Below are 20,156 nucleotides of genomic sequence, written 5' to 3' on the forward strand. Positions count from 1 at the left end.
TGCAAGTGCATATTTCATATGTTAATGTTATGGAAGTAGTACTCCATCAAAGTAGTCAATATTTCATAGGTCAATGTTATGGAAGTAGTACGCCATCAAAGTAACCATGACAAGGGACAATAGAATTCGGTTCTGTCTTACCTTTTCTTTGCTACTGTACCAATTACCACCCCCTTTATGTCTCAGACTTACATTAAAACTCTAATTAACCCAATAAAACACAGAGACTTTCACGTGGATTGAATTTGCCACAGCAGCCATTTTATTAACAAACAACAAAAATAAGTCAATAAATAACATGATAAATATACAAAATAAATAACCAAAAACTTTAACCTTTTCACGCAAACCGATTCTAACCTCATTCGCATGAGGAGGTCCTTGAAGCTCATAAAGGAGGATCTGGTGCCACTCTGCCCATAAATAATTTTTTTTTACCCCCAGCTATCCAAAACACAGGCTCAGTGGCACCGTGACCAACCGCAGATGGCTAAACTTCAAATGTATTTAATCCTCGGGACACCACCCAGCAGAAGCCAAAATAAGCCAGATCCCCCATAATCATAATTTGGGAGAGACCATCCCTATTATGAATCCCTCCACCACCAAATTTAACCAACTCCAAGGACCCCTAAACCTGCCACAGCGAGCATATCTTGAACACCTCAAATATGCGAGTTCCCCACAACAACATGGCACGCTCAATTCCTTCCTAAATCCTCAACGCCCACAGATCCACACCCACTGCATTCAAATGCACACCATCCACCAGCCAAAATTGCCCAAACCATCCTCAAAACACACCACCATTCCTCACCACAAACGCAGACACCGCCCGATTCACCTTTACCCGAGCCCTATTAATGGCTGACACCGACCTGATGGCCCTCCACGATCTACGAGGTACAATCTCCGACCATACCGCAATCAGACGGAGAAAAACTCACCACAGGCGAAGCAGAACGAAGTTTATATCCCTGATCAATTCCCGGAAAGGCCGGACACCAAGGTCATTGTCCCCAACATGCAGCACCAGGACATCCGGCGCCCTATCCAGCCCCGCAGAATAATGGAACTCCGGTAAGTGCCTTGCCCATGACATACCACTGAATCTGAGCCAGCGCAAAGTAGCCGCCTATCTAGAAAAACCGAGCTGGCGCCTTCAGGCCGAATCTCCGCCTGAACCGCCCCTCAATGGACATATTAATGCCCAAAGATACACACCAGGCACTGGGAACGATCTGAAAGAAAACCAATAAACCGTTAAACAAGACCACAAAAAAACATAATGAAAAAATCCATGCCCACATGCCCCCAGGAACTACATAAGCAAATGAGGGTGCACGTAGGACTGGAACCGCCGAGATTCCCACCTCCCGATACGGCACACCACCTCCGGTCCCAACCCTCAACTGGCCGCCTCCGTAGCCACTCCGATCTGAAAAGAATGAGGTGCAAAAACCCTACAATGCAGGCCAATCTAAACTAAACACGAAAAACAGCCGTGAATTAAAAACGAGACAGAAAACCCCCGCCCACATGCCGCAACAAGGGACCAGACTCTAAATCAGCACCCTGTAAGTAAACAGTCAGCGAGCGAACAGGACACATAATCGCACCCAGAACTGCCCCCAACAACCCCTGTCTGCCCCTCCCAGACTGATCCATCTTAGAATGGCAAATTCAAAACTCCACCCGCCCATCAAGCTGCGCCACATCCTCAATCAACAAACCACCCGGCCGTGACCCGCTGGGGGACACCAATTCCCCCACCTGAAGCACACCCAAGAAAAAGCCAACCTAAACAAATTTGACTCAGAGTTTCACACTACATCCACTGCAGACCCCAACCGCTCCAACAAAGCAAACGACACAGGGTGACGTCTATCATGCACCACTCACCTGTAATGGCAGGAAGGAGGTGAAGGGAAAGTGAGCCCTAATCTACCCACCGCCCTGTCCCTGCCTACTTGCAACGACTCGCCCTAGGCGACGAGGTACAACTGGGCGGCGGTCCCTACGCTGGCTAAGTGCACAGGAAGACAAACAGGGGACACGCAAGGGAAGGGGCAGTAGCCACGGAACGCCACGAGGAAACGGGGCGGCGAACGAACAGTCAGGACCAGGACGAAGTGAGTACACCCGAGCGGGCACGGAGACAGAAGCAAGCCAGGGGCAAAGCAAAGCAGGTCAAGCAGAACTGCAGCAAGGCAGAAGCACGGCAGAAGCAGGCTGGAGCAAGCAGCAGTGGGGCCAGGAATCCAAAAGAATTACAAGCACTGAGGGAGAGCACAGGGCAGGTAATAAAGGGCAGGGGGCGGAGCTAACTCCGACAGACCAGGCCGCGATAGGCTCTCCCACTCCTGAGCCTGCCACCCTGGTTGGTGGGAGATGGTGTCAGTCGAACAGGTCTGGCCTCAGGTGTGGATTGATTAATCCCAGGAGAATAGCTAGATGAAGTACCTGGCAGATCCCTAACAGTACTCCCCCTTTTATGAGGGGCCACCGGACCCTTACTAAGGGGACCCGGTTTAGTGGGGAAGAGGAGGTGGAACCTCCTGATCAATACCCCAGCGTGAACATCACGGGCAGGTACCCAAGTCCTCTCCTCCGGCCCGTATCCTCTCCAATGGACCAGGTACTGGAGGGAGCCCTGGACCATCCTACTGTCCATAATCTTGGCCACCTCGAATTCCACCCCCTCAGGGGTGAGAACGGGAACAGGAGGTTTCCTCGAGGGGGACCAGGACGGGGAGCAGCGTTTAAGGAGGGAGGCATGGAAGACGTCATGTATGCGAAAGGATGGGGGGAGCTCCAGACGGAAGGATACAGGGTTGAGGACTTCAATGATCTTATAAGGTCCAATAAATCGGGGAGCAAACTTCCTGGACGGGACCTTAAGGCGCAAGTTCCTGGACGACAACCAGACCAAATCCCCGACGACAAACCGGGGGTTAGCAGAACGTCTACTATCCGCCTGAATCTTTTGTGCGCTCTGGGACGCCTCTAGGTTCTTCTGAACCTGGGCCCAGACAGTGCACAGTTCCCGATGAACCTCCTCTACCTCAGGATTATTGGAACAACCAGGGGAGACGGAGGAGAACCTTGGGTTAAACCCGAAATTACAGAAAAACGGGGAGACCCCTGACGAGTTACTGACCCGGTTATTCAGGGAAAATTCAGCAAGGGGAAGGAATGAGACCCAATCGAATTGACAGTCAGAGATGAAACACCTTAAATATTGTTCCAGGGATTGGTTGGTCCTTTCCGTTTGGCCATTAGTTTCGGGATGGAAGGCGGAGGAGAAGGACAGATCAATCTCCAACTTTTTACAAAAAGCTCTCCAAAATAAGGAAACAAATTGTACCCCTCTGTCAGAAACGATATTGACTGGGGCCCCATGGAGACGCAGGATGTGTTTCACAAACAAAGAAGCTAACGTCTTGGCGTTAGGTAGCTTCTTAAGGGGCACAAAGTGGCACATCTTGCTGAAGCGGTCGACTACCACCCACACCACCGACTTGCCCTGAGATGGAGGCAAATCGGTGATAAAATCCATGGAGATATGGGTCCAAGGTCTCTGGGGAATGGGCAAGGAACGTAGTAGGCCCGCAGGTCGGGACCTAGGGGTTTTGGACCTAGCGCAAACCTCACAAGCGGCGACGTAAGCCCTAACATCTTTAGGCAACCCAGGCCACCAATAGTTTCTGGTAATGAGGTGTTTGGTGCCCAAGATGCCAGGATGACCAGATAGAGCGGAGTCATGGTTTTCCCTGAGTACCCTCAGCCGGTATTGCAGGGGAACAAACAGTTTGTCCCCAGGGACGTTCCCGGGAGCTGCACCCTGATCAGCCGCGATATCAGAAGCTAAATCAGAATCCGTGGCAGAGACGATTATACCAGGGGGTAAAATACAAGCAGGATCCTTCTCGGAAGGAGGATTGGCCATGAAACTACGTGACAGAGCGTCAGCCTTAATATTCTTGGACCCAGCCCTATAGGTAACCAAGAAATTAAATCTGGTAAAGAATAGTGCCCACCGAGCTTGTCTAGGATTAAGCCTCCGGGCCGATTCTAGGAAAACCAGATTCTTGTGATCCGTAAGGACCGTTACCTGGTGTCTGGCCCCCTCCAGGAAGTGCCGCCACTCCTCAAAAGCCCATTTAATGGCTAGAAGTTCGCGGTTGCCAATATCATAGTTACTCTCCGTGGGCGAAAACTTCCTAGAGAAGTAAGCACAGGGGCGGAGATGGGTGAGGGAGCTGGTACCCTGGGACAAGACGGCCCCCACTCCCACCTCGGAAGCGTCAACCTCCACAATAAATGGCTCCTCTTGGTTGGGCTGAATCAGCACGGGGGCCGAGATAAAGCACTTCTTGAGAGTCTCAAAGGCCTGGACGGCCTCAGGGGACCAATGGAGGACATCGGCACCCTTGCGGGTAAGGTCCGTAAGAGGCTTAGCGACGACCGAGAAGTTGGCAATAAATCTCCTGTAATAGTTGGCGAACCCTAAAAAACACTGTAACGCCTTAAGGGAGGCAGGTTGGACCCATTCCGCCACAGCTTGAACCTTGGCAGGGTCCATGCGGAATTCATGAGGAGTGAGGATTTGCCCTAAAAATGGTATCTCCTGTACCCCAAAGACACATTTTTCAGTCTTAGCAAACAGATTATTCTCCCGAAGGACCTGGAGCACCTTCCTGACATGCTCCACGTGGGAGGACCAGTCCTTGGAAAACACCAGTATGTCATCAAGGTACACAACAAGAAAATTACCCAGGTACTCTCTCAAGATTTCATTAATAAAATTCTGGAAGACAGCAGGGGCATTACACAACCCAAAGGGCATGACCAGGTATTCGAAATGACCCTCGGGTGTGTTGAACGCAGTTTTCCACTCATCCCCCTCTTTGATGCGGATAAGGTTATATGCCCCCCGTAGATCGAACTTAGAAAACCATTGGGCTCCCTGAACCTGATTAAAAAGATCCGGAATCAAAGGAAGTGGGTACTGGTTCCTTACGGTGACCTTATTCAGGTTACGATAATCAATGCACGGCCTAAGACCACCATCCTTCTTCCCCACGAAGAAGAAGCCAGCACCTACAGGAGAAGTCGAGGGGCGAATGAAACCCTTGGCCAGGCATTCTTGGATATACACCCTCATCGCTTCACGTTCAGGACATGAAAGATTAAATATCCTACCCTTAGGAAGCTTGGCACCAGGCACCAAATCGATAGCGCAATCGTAATCTCTATGGGGGGGCAACACCTCGGAGGCCTCCTTAGAAAACACATCGGCGAAGTCCTGAACAAACTCAGGAAGCGTGTTTACCTCCTCCCGGGGAGAAATAGAGTTAACAGAAAGACATGACATAAGACATTCATTACCCCATTTGGTGAGATCCCCAGTATTCCAATCAAACGTGGGATTATGCAGCTGCAACCAGGGAAGACCTAATACCAGATCAGACGATAATCCCTGCATCACCAGTACAGAGCACTGCTCCAAATGCATGGAGCCAACCAGGAGTTCAAAAACAGGAGTATGCTGAGTAAAATAACCATTAGCAAGGGGGGTTGAGTCGATTCCTACTACAGGGATAGGATAAGGTAAATCAATACAAGGCATCTTTAGAGACATAGCAAATTCCACAGACATGATATTAGCAGATGAGCCAGAATCCACGAAAGCACTGCCCGTGGCAGACCGGCCAGCAAACGAGACCTGAAAGGGAAGCAAAATTTTATTGCGTTTCACATTAACGGGAAATACCTGTGCGCCCAAGTGACCTCCCCGATGATCACTTAGGCGCGGAAGTTTTCCGGCTTCTTATTCTTGCGCCTGGGACAGGTGTCCAGTAGATGCTTGTCGTCCCCACAGTAGAAGCAGAGACCATTCATTCTGCGAAACTCCCTACGTTGTCGAGGGGACATGGAGGCCCCGAGTTGCATAGGTACCTCCGAGTCCTCCGTGGAGGGGCGAGGAGACGGGACCTCGGGGGGGATCGCAGAAAAGTCAGAGGGGAGCACACTGAAGCGTTCTAGCTGACGTTCCCTGAGACGTCGGTCAAGTCGTACTGCTAGGGCCATAACCTGGTCAAGGGAGTCAGGCGAGGGGTAGCTAACCAGCAGATCCTTCAGGGCGTCAGATAATCCTAACCTAAACTGGCACCTTAGGGCCGGATCGTTCCACTGAGAAGCTATGCACCACTTCCTAAAATCAGAACAGTATTCCTCAACCGGTCTCCTACCCTGACGTAAGGTCACCAGCTGACTCTCGGCTAAAGCAGTCCTGTCAGTCTCGTCGTAAATGAGTCCGAGGGCAGAGAAAAAACGATCAACAGAGGAAAGTTCAGGGGCGTCAGGAGCCAAGGAGAAGGCCCACTCTTGGGGCCCTTCCTGGAGTCGGGATATGATGATACCCACCCGCTGGTTCTCGGAACCTGAGGAGTGGGGCTTTAGGCGGAAATACAGTCTGCAACTCTCCCGGAAGGAGAGAAACGTCTTACGGTCCCCTGAAAACCGGTCAGGTAGCTTGAGGTCGGGTTCTAGAGGTGAGGTGAGGGGTACTACTAAAGCAGCGTCACCCTGATTGACCCTTTGGGCCAGGGCCTGGACCTGTAGGGAGAGGCCCTGCATCTGCTGGGTCAGGGTCTCAAGGGGGTCCATGATAGCGTCAGCGTAGGAGAAATGGTAGACTAGGTAAGGGCTTGTAATTATGTAATGGCAGGAAGGAGGTGAAGGGAAAGTGAGCCCTAATCTACCCACCGCCCTGTCCCTGCCTACTTGCAACGACTCGCCCTAGGCGACGAGGTACAACTGGGCGGCGGTCCCTACGCTGGCTAAGTGCACAGGAAGACAAACAGGGGACACGCAAGGGAAGGGGCAGTAGCCACGGAACGCCACGAGGAAACGGGGCGGCGAACGAACAGTCAGGACCAGGACGAAGTGAGTACACCCGAGCGGGCACGGAGACAGAAGCAAGCCAGGGGCAAAGCAAAGCAGGTCAAGCAGAACTGCAGCAAGGCAGAAGCACGGCAGAAGCAGGCTGGAGCAAGCAGCAGTGGGGCCAGGAATCCAAAAGAATTACAAGCACTGAGGGAGAGCACAGGGCAGGTAATAAAGGGCAGGGGGCGGAGCTAACTCCGACAGACCAGGCCGCGATAGGCTCTCCCACTCCTGAGCCTGCCACCCTGGTTGGTGGGAGATGGTGTCAGTCGAACAGGTCTGGCCTCAGGTGTGGATTGACTAATCCCAGGAGAATAGCTAGATGAAGTACCTGGCAGATCCCTAACATCGCCCTCTTCTAAACACCCTCAGGGCCTGCCCGACCAGAAAATCCTTAGTGACGTCCCACCGTCCCCGCCATTTACAACCAAATGCCAGGGCCGCCACTAAGCGATTCACCTTCGCGACTGACCGACCCGCAGCCGACACATAACCCAGGAAGGCTAGCAGGGCAACCATCTAATCATTATCAGTAATAACACCCTATAATGCACTCAACCACTCCTCCCAATCTTGCCAAGCTGCCTCGTAAGCAATCCACGTCTCTGGAGCCAAAGAAGAACGGATCATCCGATTCGCTCCCTGCAGACCAGATCCCACAAGTGAGGACAAGCGAGACCCACTGCCTCCCCTTCCGGAGCCAAAAGCCGGAACCGATCCCACTGTAAGCTAGAAAAATAGAATCAGCGATTGAGTAGTGGACCCCCGGGATGTGAACAGCAGTAACCCAAGCATTAAGGGACAAACACAGGAGGACTAAATGCTGCAACAAATATACAACAGGGGGAGATGATGCCGAAACATTCTTTATTGCCATCACCACACCCCCATGTTGTCACAGTGAAGACACACCTTCCTGTTCCTAAAACACTCACCCCATATTGTAACCGCCACGACAATGGGGAACAATTCCTCAAGGCAAGGTTATGAACCCAACCCTCAGCAACCCAGGAATTAGGCCACTGACCCGCGCACCACTGTCCCTCGCAATAGGCCCCAAAACCCACACTAGCCGACGCATCAGTGAATAAATTCCAGTCAAAATGATCAACAACCAGCGCCATAGTAATCGACCGGCCATTGTAATCCCAAAGGAGTTCTGTCCACACCTACAAGTCATCACGATGTTCCCAGACCAAGCGAACAAAATTATGAGAAGCCTTCACACCCGCCGACGCGCGAGCCAAGCGTCTACAGAAAACCCGACCCATAGGCATAATCCGACATGCAAAGTTACATTTCCCCAGGAGATATATTGTAAATCGCGTAACGTGATCTTCCGCAAGTGACACGTTCTGTCCACCAGCAATTTCAAATCCTCCAATTTCTCCTGGGGAAGGCGGCATTCCATGTGTTCTGAGTCAATGGTGATACCAAGAAACACCATAACCGATCGAGGGCCCTCAGATTTCGCAAGTGCGAGCGGCACACCGAACTGCCTAGCCACCCATTCTACCGTCGACAAAAGATGACCACACACCGGGGAACCTGCCGGGCCAACACAAAGGAAATAGTCTAAGTAATGAATGAACGAGGCCACCCCTGCCACCTCACAAATCAACCACTCCAGGAACAAAAAGCTTCTAAATAGGTGCACGAAATCAAGCAGCCCATCGGAAGACATCTTTCAACAAAAGCAACCCAACAGCCGAATGCTCTGGGGATGAACTGGAAGTAACCGGAAAGCCGATTCGACATCAGTCTTCGCCATAAGTGCACGCTCTCCATACCACCTAACCCAATCAACTGCCGCGTCAAAAGAGGTGTAAAACACTGAACAGAGAGATGGATCAATGCCATCATTCACCGAAAATCCCTTTGGATGCGACAGGTGATGGATAAGCCTGAATTTGTTAGGTTCTTTCTTTGGACCACCACAAGAGGGGAAACCACCAGGTCAGGAAAGGTGGGGAAACATAAGGACCCGCCATTCTACCCAGCCCCACCTCTTTTCTCAGCTTCTCAGACACTATCAATGGGAACTCACGAGCAGATTTTAGATTCCGCAAAGAAAAAGGGACATCATGTGGAGGGGGCAAAATACAAAAATCATTTCTAAACCCTGACTTAAGTAAATTCGCCTTTTCCCTAACCGGGTACCTATTTAGGTAAGGCAACATCTCAGCCAGTCGAGACTGGCGTCTCCCCCATGGCCACCCGAGCTGCCCCCTTTCCCTTTGCCCTTCTTAAAGCAATGGGACAACCCATGGGACGCTCCTCCGCAAACATAGCAGGAGTGCTTGAACTTGCAACCCGTCCCAAATTTACATTGTCCCTCATTAAACTGCCAACACAGTCCAGATTTACTGCCTGCAGTCCCACCGACTGTCCTCCCCCTCCCTGTTGTCTATACTGGCCAGAACCCCCGGCCCCACCTGGAAAGGACACCCTGCAAAACCGCACCAGCGCCATGACCCACAACCATAGGCCAATATCTTTTTGATCCCACCGTATACTCGGGCGGAACGCTTTACGCTGCCTAAACTGCTCGTCATATCTGAGCCAAGTCATCCCTCCGTAAACCCTATAAGCCTCCCCTATGGCATCTAAATAGCAAAAAAGACTGGAGCATTTGTGCGGTGTCTTCTCCCCGATAACACTCGCCAAGATGGCAAACGCCTGTAACCAGTTAGGAAAGATTTGGGGTATCAATCTGTACCTGCGTTTTTCCTGTTCCTCCTTACTCTCCACCCTTTTTGGCTTGTCTAAATTAAACTTCTCCAGGGGCAATAGGGAAAAAATGTCGACGTATTCGTCTTTTCAAATTTTTTCCTTAAACTCGGGCTTCAAATGAGCTCCCAGGGGGCCTTCAAAACAAACATAAACCTCCACCGCAGAGCCAGCAGGGCGCCGCCCACTGCCGTTGCCCCGCACAACCACTGACTTGTGGCCTGCGGGAGGTCCTGGAGCCTCCGTCTCGAGAATAGGAGCATTGCCAGGCCGGCCTGCCACAGATTGAGGTGAAGCTGCACTGGGGCCCGAGGGCATCCTCCACCTCATGGGGACTGAACCGCCTTACCCCGCTGGATCAGGCCGGGAAACAGGATTCCTGCCAGACAAGGCCCTGCGTCCAGGATGAGAGGGCACAAGGGTCCCTGGAGGGGCTCCCAACCCTGCGCTGGACCCTGGGAGTAACATCAGGGCTCAATCTTGATGGCGGCCCGGCCCTCCTGGACCGCCACGGATTCGCCATCTGGAGACCGCGGTCCTGCGATACCCCAGCCGACTCCCCCTCCCTGGTCTCAGATGTCTATGAAGACGAGGGCATGGCCGCACTAGCCCCAGCCTGTCTTCCCACCTGCCCGGCAAGGAGAGCACTGAGCCACCCCAGGCCAAGCTTATCAGCCATGGTCCGGAGCTGCTCCAGCAACCTGACAACGTCCGCCATCGGGAAGGAGGGTGAGATGCGGGAGGCCAGCCGAATTAGCAGGAGCGAGCAGCAAGCACAACTGCTTCGCTTGCTGCTTCCGGTTAGACTAATGCTAAAACCAGAGGGCCGTTTAACCAAGCCTCGTGTCCCTCAGCTCCTCCCCTTCTTCTTCCCCTTGTCATGTGGCCTCCCCCTATACCTTGCAGCTCAGGTACGGCCGTTCTATACAGATCGCATATTAGTTTAGAGATGTGGGTGCTAGGGTTACTATCATTATTTTTTTTTATATATAATAATCTATAGAGCAGGCGATTTCAAGACATATCGCAATAAAATTTATAAATTAATTCAGCCTCCTTTTATTGTAAAACTGTTTCTGAAATGCTGCCCTATCCTCAGCTACTGGCTACGTTGCTAGAGATAATCCGTATTCAGCGCCGTACACGCTGTATACAGCTACTCTGGGTGCTCCTGAAACCCGATGCACACATTGTCCCAGGACATTGGTTATTTCTACAACCAACTGTTTGCTTCAGTCCGATCCTAATAACCAGCCATACTAATCTTATGTCCCTGCCAGATGCTTTGATGAGTGAGGGACGAGCGAGGAAATCCAGCCAGAGGTGTGCACCCCCCCCCCCCTTTAGATTGTCTGGCAGGGAGAGTAGATCAGTGTGGCTGGTTATTAGGAACGGACTGAAACTGTCTGTTGTAGAAGTACCCAATATACTGAGGCATTGTGTGCATCGGGTTTCAGGAGCAGCTAGCATGAAGTGTTCCCCACGGAGAGTAGCTGTATTCAATGTGTACGGCGCTGAATACGGATTTCCCCTAGCAACAGCCAGTAGTTCAGGATAGAGGCAGCAGTTCAGGAACAGTTTTACAATGGAGTAAAGCTGAATTGGTTAATAAATTATATTGCAATATTCCTTAAAATCGCCTGCCCTATACATTATTTAAAAAAAAAAATGTTAGTTACCCTTTAAAGGGTAACTAAACGTTCAACAAACTTCTGACATGTCATAATGACATGTCAGAAGTTTTGATTGGTGGGGGTCCAAGCACTGAGACCCCCACCAATCACTAAAATAAAGCGGCAAAAGTGCTCATGTGAGCACTATTTTTTGAATGTTTAGTTACCCTTTAGGACCATTTCTTTTTATATATAGCATTTAGTTAATTGGGACTCCCTGCTCAGGGCCTGCTAGGAGCTCTGTGCACCTCAGTACTTGCCATAAGTAGACACGCATTAAAAACCATCAATGGCATGGACATATATTGGTGTGATTGAATGGCGCCTCAGTAAGGATCTGTTTTCCCTCTAGTGGTGCTCCTGGGAACACAAGCATAGAAATTTAGCTTCATAATCATTTTCTGTATTCTTTATTAATTTAGATTTGGGCAACAGACTTAGACTTGTGTTACAGTGATCAACTAGCAATGACCCAGCTAATGCTCTACCTTACCAATGGGACACTGGACTGTAGAAACAGCCGTCTGACTGTGCCAATTGTGCCAAAGAAAGTGGAACGCCCCAGACACAAAGCTCAACCAGCAGAGGTAAGACCTGAATTTTTCGCACACCCTCTCCTTCCAATAAATTAACAAATACTTTTACGCTTAGCAGGGGTCATTTCATTTTCACATGTGCTTTGTACTATTAACAGAATGGCCCACATTGCCTAATGCTGTCTAATAGTTAGACAACAGAAACTGAGACCAGGCACGCACAAAATGCGCCATATTGATTAAAGTGGTGCATGCTGTATGATCATTTTGGCGCATCTTCCATGACATGTTACAAACTTTTCTCTCCCTTATACCACTTGATTTGGCTTATCTTGCGCCACACTTCTATGCCAGATTTTTGTTGCACATTGGCGCATTTTAAGTCAAGCTCCCTCTCCAACAAAGCCATGCCCCCATTCTCGCAAGCCCTGTCCCTTTCCCACTGAGCCACACTCCCCTTTTGAGAACAATTTTAAAAAGTGTCTAGTGAGGTGCAAAGATCAAAATTGCACCAAACGGCACCCAAATCTGGTGCATTTCTTTGTCATTTTCTAGGCCCGGACACAGTTCTACATATTGCCCCAATATGTTTACACACAGTCAGATTGTAACGTAATGTGTACTTGCATGTACTGGTTTTAAATGGGAAGTCTAGCCAAATATGACACGTCAAGAGGTCACATCAGTGGCGTCCACCACCAACGTAGGTACTGTGATGCTCTATAGATTTCCCCCAACCCCTCTTGAATCAATTAGGATTTCTGACACTACATGCTAAGCAAATCATTTAAGTGACCCTTTGTTTAGAATGTTGTATCAAAGATTTCATGTCCTGGAAATCCCTTAGAGGAACCAAAGTTTTAGAAGAAGAGGTTAAACAAACAGACAAACATTACGATATCAGAAAGATGTCCTTGCCAAACCTTTAAAGTGTATGCTGACCTTTGAACTTGAATTTACAGTTTTCATGTAGAACTAATATACATAAAAAATCTGAGTAAATTTGTTAATACATTACATTATCCTGCCTCGATTATAGCTCAAAGCTGAATTCACAATTCTATAGACTTCAAAGCTGAAATCTCCCAAATTACCTTTCTGGTGCAATGTATGCACAGACATTACTCTGGTGATTTGCATTCTTGGAAGTTTAGTCTTTTACATCAGATACCTTACAGTGATCTGATGTTGGGAACATTAACTGCCACACTATATTACAGAGCTTCGTTTAGAAGCTTGCCGACAGTTTCTGATAGCAACTAGCAGAATTGTGAATGCAGCTCTGGAATATAACATATGCACAGAACCAGTACAACATAAGTAATGCAATGTATGCACAATGTTGCTCCACATTTTATGTAGATTGTGCCCATGTGTTCAAAGTTGAACATTCAATTCCAATTCATGGTCACCTAAACAGTATATTACCAGTAAATTGCTCATTGCACTTAGACTGAATTTGAGACAAACCCCCAAAAATATGGTTACTGGGATTGTTCATACAGGCTCTAATGTTGTACTAGACCTTGTTCAGATTGTGCTTTGTGTAAGCAATGTCTTAAGCGACAGATTTGTTAATGGATCATGATCTCATAGAATCATAGGATATGTGGGCAGCTTGCGATTAATTCCTGATATATCCACGTGATTTCTGTTCTATTCTCATGCACTACATGTTTTCCTGTATTGTTCCTGCTGTTCTCTCATTTAATGAAGTTTATCTCCTCTCCTCCCCTTTCAGTAAGACGCAGTCTAGTGTGACTTACTACGCTGTTACCTTTCTAGCCCTCGCAACATTAACACCCACTTTTCCCTGTTTATGAACCCCCTTTAATAAAAGAATACATTTTCTCAGTGCTGCTGCTCCTGTAATTATGTATAAAACCAATCACTCATTATTTGCAAGATAGATGAGGCTAAATAAGCACAGCATTAATAATTTACGAGACTCTTCATTATGCCAGTGTATGGGCTGCGAAGACCCAGCAAGAGCAATGCCAACCCTTAAACAATGGCGTTCCATCACCGCGGCCCCATCCTGCTTCACGCTTGTTAAACAGAGACATGGATTATTCTATCAAATGCTCCTCTCGTTTTTGCTCCCCCACTGTAAGTGAACAGCTTCTGAAATTCACCTCCTATTGTCCCCCCTCTGCACGTTAATGACTCCAACCATGGGTGATATTAATTCTGCAAATATTATAAACATGATTAGCTTGCACTCAGAGATTTATTGCAGCAGAGTTTTCCAAGTGCTGTTGTCAAGGTTCACGCTGGCATTTCATTATATTCGACTGGATCAAATGTACCAAATGATCTGTAAGGTTGTGTTACACAGACACTCCTTCACTGTTTACACATCAAATGATAGACTAGAGAGAATAATGTGGGTAATACATGGGTCTCTTTTAGGCGTTTGATGTATGGAACCCCTACATCGACCCTACAATCATTATGATCTGCACATTGAGATTGTTCAGATCATGTATTGTTAATATTAAATTAACTAAAGGTTCTTTACGGGAGAATGGGTCCTCACCGTTAACCATTTTGCCCACTATTTTGCACTTGTCGCATGACCCGTCCAGGTTAGTTTGAATACAGCACCTTACTGCACAGCATCAATTGTTTATTTTCTATTGCTTGTATAGCACCAACATATTCTGCAGTGTCGTACAGTCCCATCAATCCCGGTCCCCAATAGGACTCACAATCAAATTTCCCTATCTTAAACTCATACCCCTGGGCCATTTTCATAGCCAGTTAACCTATCACTATGTTTTTGATGTGTAGGGGGAAACCAATGCCCCAGACCTGTATGTAACAAGATTCTCACATTTTAAAAAAGCAAATAAATAAAATAAAGAAAGAAAACCCAAAACTACCATTAGGAACAATTAATTTAACTTGTTGGATTACTAAATGTGTCTAGTGATCTGAGGGTATTTGGAATATGGCCAAATCTTTTATAGTATAAACGAAAAAATGAATTGTATAACTATTCTGGATGATGCACCATATTGAGCCCACTTTATACAGTAACTGCCAAAAATTGAGCAGGAAAAAAAATCAATGTGCACAAGATATACCATGTGCACATACATTACTGTCTATATACCATTAGATGTCCTTAAAGAAGAAGCAACCCCTGTTGCTTCTAAATCCGAGAACCCTGTTCTTGCGCTGGGGAGCATCTTGTTCCCTGTCTGGCACTGGAGGGAAATACTGGTGGCATGAATCTATACGCATCACAACACTTGTAGCGAATGAAGGTGACATATGTAGATTTACAAAAGAGCTTGATAGATGGATGTGTCAACCACTGACTATAGACTACAGTATAAATTGGGCCAGTCAATAGTCAGAAGAAGGTATTTTGACTTCCTCACTGAAGTGGAGATTTTGGTAGTTGTCAATAAGGTCATTAAATTTTTTTTTACTCCTTAGACCTAAAGAGCCATTATTTTGGTAGTAAGGTGACCTCCAGCTGTGTGAGCACGCTGTTAAATATCTCACCATATATCAAACTCCTGGCTCCTTTAATATGGGAGGGCTAGGCTGGAGTTAGTTTCTGTTCACACCGATAGCATGTTTTCTGTTTTTTCAACGAGTCTCTGATGCAGATTTGGTCAAAATTCCGAACAAAGTCAAGAGTTCCATCAGGCATCATTGGTATGCAACCGATCCAGTCCTTACATTTTTTGTTGTTTTCTTGATTTGTCCTATGACAGCCTTAGGCTGCGTTCACATTATTCTGTTCTGTCATAGGAAAAGGATAACAAAAATATTAGAAGCGCCAGATCTATCAACGGAACCCATTGACTTTAATAAGTTCTGTCAGATTTTCTTTATGGTTTCCGTCATTTTGCGGGACAAAATATCAGTGCCTGCTGCGCTACTTTGTCCAGCAAATTCACAGAATCTGTGTCGCACATCTGGTCCAAAATACCGGAAAAAATAGCGCAGCGTGCTTTCACGGAATCTAAGACGGATGCCCTCGATGGAGCCTTCGATGCAGATGTGAAGAGGGCCCAATGAATATGACAGATCAGTCGTGATCAATTATGATCAGTTATGATCCATTTTTTCTTAACTCCCATTGATGGGTCTGGCAGGTTCTTGTCAGCTATCTGTTTTTGTACTGGATAGAATAGTGCAGCACGCTATGCTAGACTGACCTTCAAACAGAATTGAAAACCTGATAGAACAGAACCAATGTAAGTGTGAACAGATCCTTAGCTGAAATCATATCTGCTGTTTTTGATTAGAGCTAGTGATAACATGCCCCATTTTGTGTAGGCCACAGATCTGCGGAAAGGCATGAGCATTTTGGCTATTTTAGAGGAAGTCACATACACTGTAATAAATATCTAGTTTTAATACAACAGTTAGAAGTCTTTTTTTTCTTTTAGATGGGGAAGGCAGTGTAAACACAGGGAACACAATGGACCAGGTCAGCTGTAAAACTGAGCCATCGATATGTTGCTCTTTGATTCCTCACAAAGGTTCTGGATTACAGCCTATAAAATTTATTGATCAGAGAAAGCCATAAAAAGCAGTGTACACATGGTGGTCCTGCGGGAGACTGTAAGAGAACAGGCTGCACCATTTTTATGTAGCACATCATTCAATGTCCTTTGTGATACACGAACAGGGACCACTTGTGTTTACTGAACACAGACGCAGGTACATAAGTGGTATCTCCCCTATGTGAGGCTTCCAGATATAACTTTTTCTCCTGTGGATTATTAGACTGAAATGAAGACCTCTTTTTTTCATGGTGGAGTACAGATTTGTGCAATACAGTGATGCTAGATGCAAATAGTGTGATGTGATGTCAGCAGAATAGATGTCCTGCAACTGAGATTTAATTAAAAAAAGTCATCTCTCTCATGGGAAATTCTCTGTTTTTTCTTTTCCAGAATATAATTTTAGACCGAGTTGCTGTTCTTAGCACACGCTTGGTTCATACAAACCTCTCGCTTGTGTATTACAATGTCTTCTTCCAGATGTGTAAAGCCCATGGTATTGGTTATGATGTAAAGGTAGGAGGACATGAGTATATAAAATAACCATGTAGTAAATGTTGTGAATAAGGTTTGTAGAGCTGCATACTTACAAAAGGAGCTTTAGGGCATGGCCAGAAGTGGCGTATTTCTGAAGAGACTGTCCGCATCAATGCCGCACATAATCTGCGTTGCAGATTCCGTTGCGCCTTTGCCTAAAATGTGATGTAAAATGCTGCGGATTAGTCGTTGCGGATTCAGGTGAAGAGTTCAACCTGATCTCTTTTAAAACATTTCATCTCAGTTTGGCTATAGACATCGAAACACATAGGTCCAGCCTGAATCAAGAAATATCCTGTTCGTAAAACCAATCTGCAACGCAACACACATAACATCTGCGGATTTCATTGCAGAATTTTGAAATTCCATTGAAGTCAATGGAGAAATTCTGCAACAAGTCCACAACAGCCAGTGTATGCTGCGGACACCAAATTCCGCACCGCAGCCTATGGTCCGCAGCGCAGTTGTCCACAACGTCTGCACGAACATAACTAAAAAGGTGTGGAAACCAATGGAGAAACTGTCCGCTGCGGATTTTCAGTGCGGACTGTCCGCAGCGGAATTCCACAGCAATTCCGCCACGTCTGGCCGTGCTCTTAGGCTTCATGCACACATTGCAGAATTTGGTGCAGAAAATCTGCATCAAAATCGCAGATAATTCCGTAGGTAAAATCCACACCTAAGGCTACATGCATACGTTGCATACTTTGCTGCGTAAAATACGCAGCAATACTGCAGGAAATTCGCATTTGGCCTTATGAGATGTAAATAACAAGTGCAATCTAGGTTTCGTTCACTTCTGCGTCAGGGTCGCGTTCTGACGTTCCATCTGAGTTTTCCGTCAGAATGGGACCCTGACTGAAACAAACGGAAACCATAGGTTTGCATCACCATTGTTTTAAATATTGACGTATCCGGTGCCAATGTTTTCCGTTTGTCTCAAGGGTTCCGTTGTTTTGACGGAATCAATAGTGTAGTAGACTAATCTATTCATTCCATCAAAATGACGGAACCCTTGCACAACTGAGACAGACAAAAAACACTGGCACCGGATCCGTCACTATTGAAATCAATGGTGATGCAAACGGAAACCTATAGTTTCTGTTTGTTTCAGTTCGGGTTCCGTTCTAACAGAAAACGCCGACCTAACAAAGATATCATATAAAGGAGTGTCAGCATAAAATTTAGGCTGGGATCCCGCAGTACATTCCGTCCGAAAAATCGCACCAAATTGTGGTGCGGTTTTTCAAACGGAATTTCTGCTGCGGAAGAAAGCGCTCATATTTACCCACTCTGTCTTCTCTGCACGTAATCCGGCCTCCTACGATAACGTTTCAGGCCATGTGACGCTGCAGGCTGTCATTGGCTGCAGCGGTCACATGGGATAATACGTCATCCCAGGAGGCCAGACTGCAGAAAGAAGGAGAGCGTTCTGGGTAAGTATGATTTTTTTTTTTTTTCGGGGTTGCGATCATTGCAGCATATCGCTGCGAGTACGCCGCAAAAGTCGCAACACTTGGCTTTCTGTTGCGGGTTTTGCATCCCAATTGAATTCAATGGGAAAAACCTGCAAAAGAATATCAACAAAAAGCAGCATAAATTCACATGCTGCAGAATTAAATTCTGCAACGCAGGTCAATTTATTAACTTTACGCAGGCATGAGTTTTTCTAAATCTCTTCTAGTTTGCTGCTACTGTAAATGCTGCAGAATTTCCACATACAATTCCATTGCGGAAATTCCGCAGCCTTTACACTACGTGGAAACCCGGCCTTAGCACTTATAATCTGGTGACAGAGCCTCTTTAAGTGCCCTATCTCCTACATAATGTGATCGGCGCTGGAATGTAGATAATAACAGTGGTTTTTATTTTGAAAAAGGATCATTTTTGAGCAAGTTATGAGCAAGTTTAGATTTATGCTAATTAGTTTCTTAATAGGCAACTGGGCGTGTTTTTACTTTTTACCAACTGGGCCAATCAGTGACCAATGAGCGTCATACACTTCTGATTGTTCCAGCCCAGCTACTTTCACTGCACAGTGTGATTGTGCAGTGAAAGAAGCTGGGCTGGAACAATGAGAAGTTTATCTACGTTACAGTGCCGATCAGATTATGTAGGAGATAGGGCACTTATAATCTGGTGACAGAGCCTCTTTAAGAAATGCTGATGTATAAATGGCTGGAGCTATGACTTCTAAATAATGGATTTGTATGGTGAAATGAGGAAAGTACAAGACCGGTAGACATGTACTAGTCCTTCTCAATTAATTAGAATATCATCAAAAAGTTAATTTATTTTCCTAATTCAATTCAAAAAGTGAAACTCATATATTATATAGATTCATTACACACAGAGTGATCTATTTCCAGCATCTTTTTTTTTCTTGTAATGTTGATGATTATGGCGAACAATTAATGAAAACCCCAAATTTTGTCTCAGAAAATTAGATTATTAAATATGCCCAATTTCAAAAATGATTTTTAAAACTGAAATGTGGGCCTACTGAAAAGTATGTACAGTATATGCCCTCAATACTTGGTCGGGACTCCTTTTGCATGAATTACTGCATCAATGCGGCGTGGCATGGGGGCGATCAGCCTGTGGCACTGCTGAGGTGTTATCAATGCGGCGTGGCATGGAGGTGATCAGCCTGTGGCACTGCTGAGGCGTTATCAATGCGGCGTGGCATGGAGGCGATCAGCCTGTGGCACTGCTGAGGTGATATCAATGCGGCGTGGCATGGAGGTGATCAGCCTGTGGCACTGCTGAGGTGCTATAAATGCGGCGTGGCATGGAGGCGATCAGCCTGTGGCACTGCTGAGGTGTTATCAATGCGGCGTGGCATGGAGGCGATCAGCCTGTGGCACTGCTGAGGTGTTATGGAAGCCCAGGTTGGGTCTGGTGTCTCATCTTCCTCCTGACAATACCCCATAGATTCTCCATGGGATTTAGGTCAGACGAGTTTGCTGGCCAATCAAGCGCAGTGATACTGTGGTTAGTAAACTAGGCATTGGTACTTTTGGCAGCGTGGACAGGTGCCAAGTCCTGCTGGAAAATGAAATCAGCATCTCCATAAAGCTTGTCAGCAGAGGGAAGCATGAAGTGCTCTAAAATTTCCTGGTAGACGGCTGCATTGACTCTGGACTTGATATAACACAGTTGACCCAATGGCGGATTATCATAGGGCGTTTTGGGCCGCC

General features: G+C 47.0%; 1 protein-coding gene across 1 annotated transcript in view; it reads left to right on the forward strand.

Moving 5' to 3' along the window:
• Positions 1-20,156, forward strand: part of IQCH (IQ motif containing H) — a 124,580-nt gene that overhangs the window by 96,790 nt on the left and 7,634 nt on the right. The window contains exons 17-18 of the mRNA XM_075858331.1: positions 11,777-11,941; positions 16,813-16,935. Coding sequence (XP_075714446.1) covers positions 11,777-11,941; positions 16,813-16,935 — 288 coding nt within the window. The remainder of the gene's footprint in view (positions 1-11,776; positions 11,942-16,812; positions 16,936-20,156) is intronic.

This window comes from Rhinoderma darwinii, chromosome 3, assembly GCF_050947455.1.
Source record: "Rhinoderma darwinii isolate aRhiDar2 chromosome 3, aRhiDar2.hap1, whole genome shotgun sequence".
Classification (NCBI taxonomy): Eukaryota; Metazoa; Chordata; class Amphibia; order Anura; family Rhinodermatidae; genus Rhinoderma; species Rhinoderma darwinii.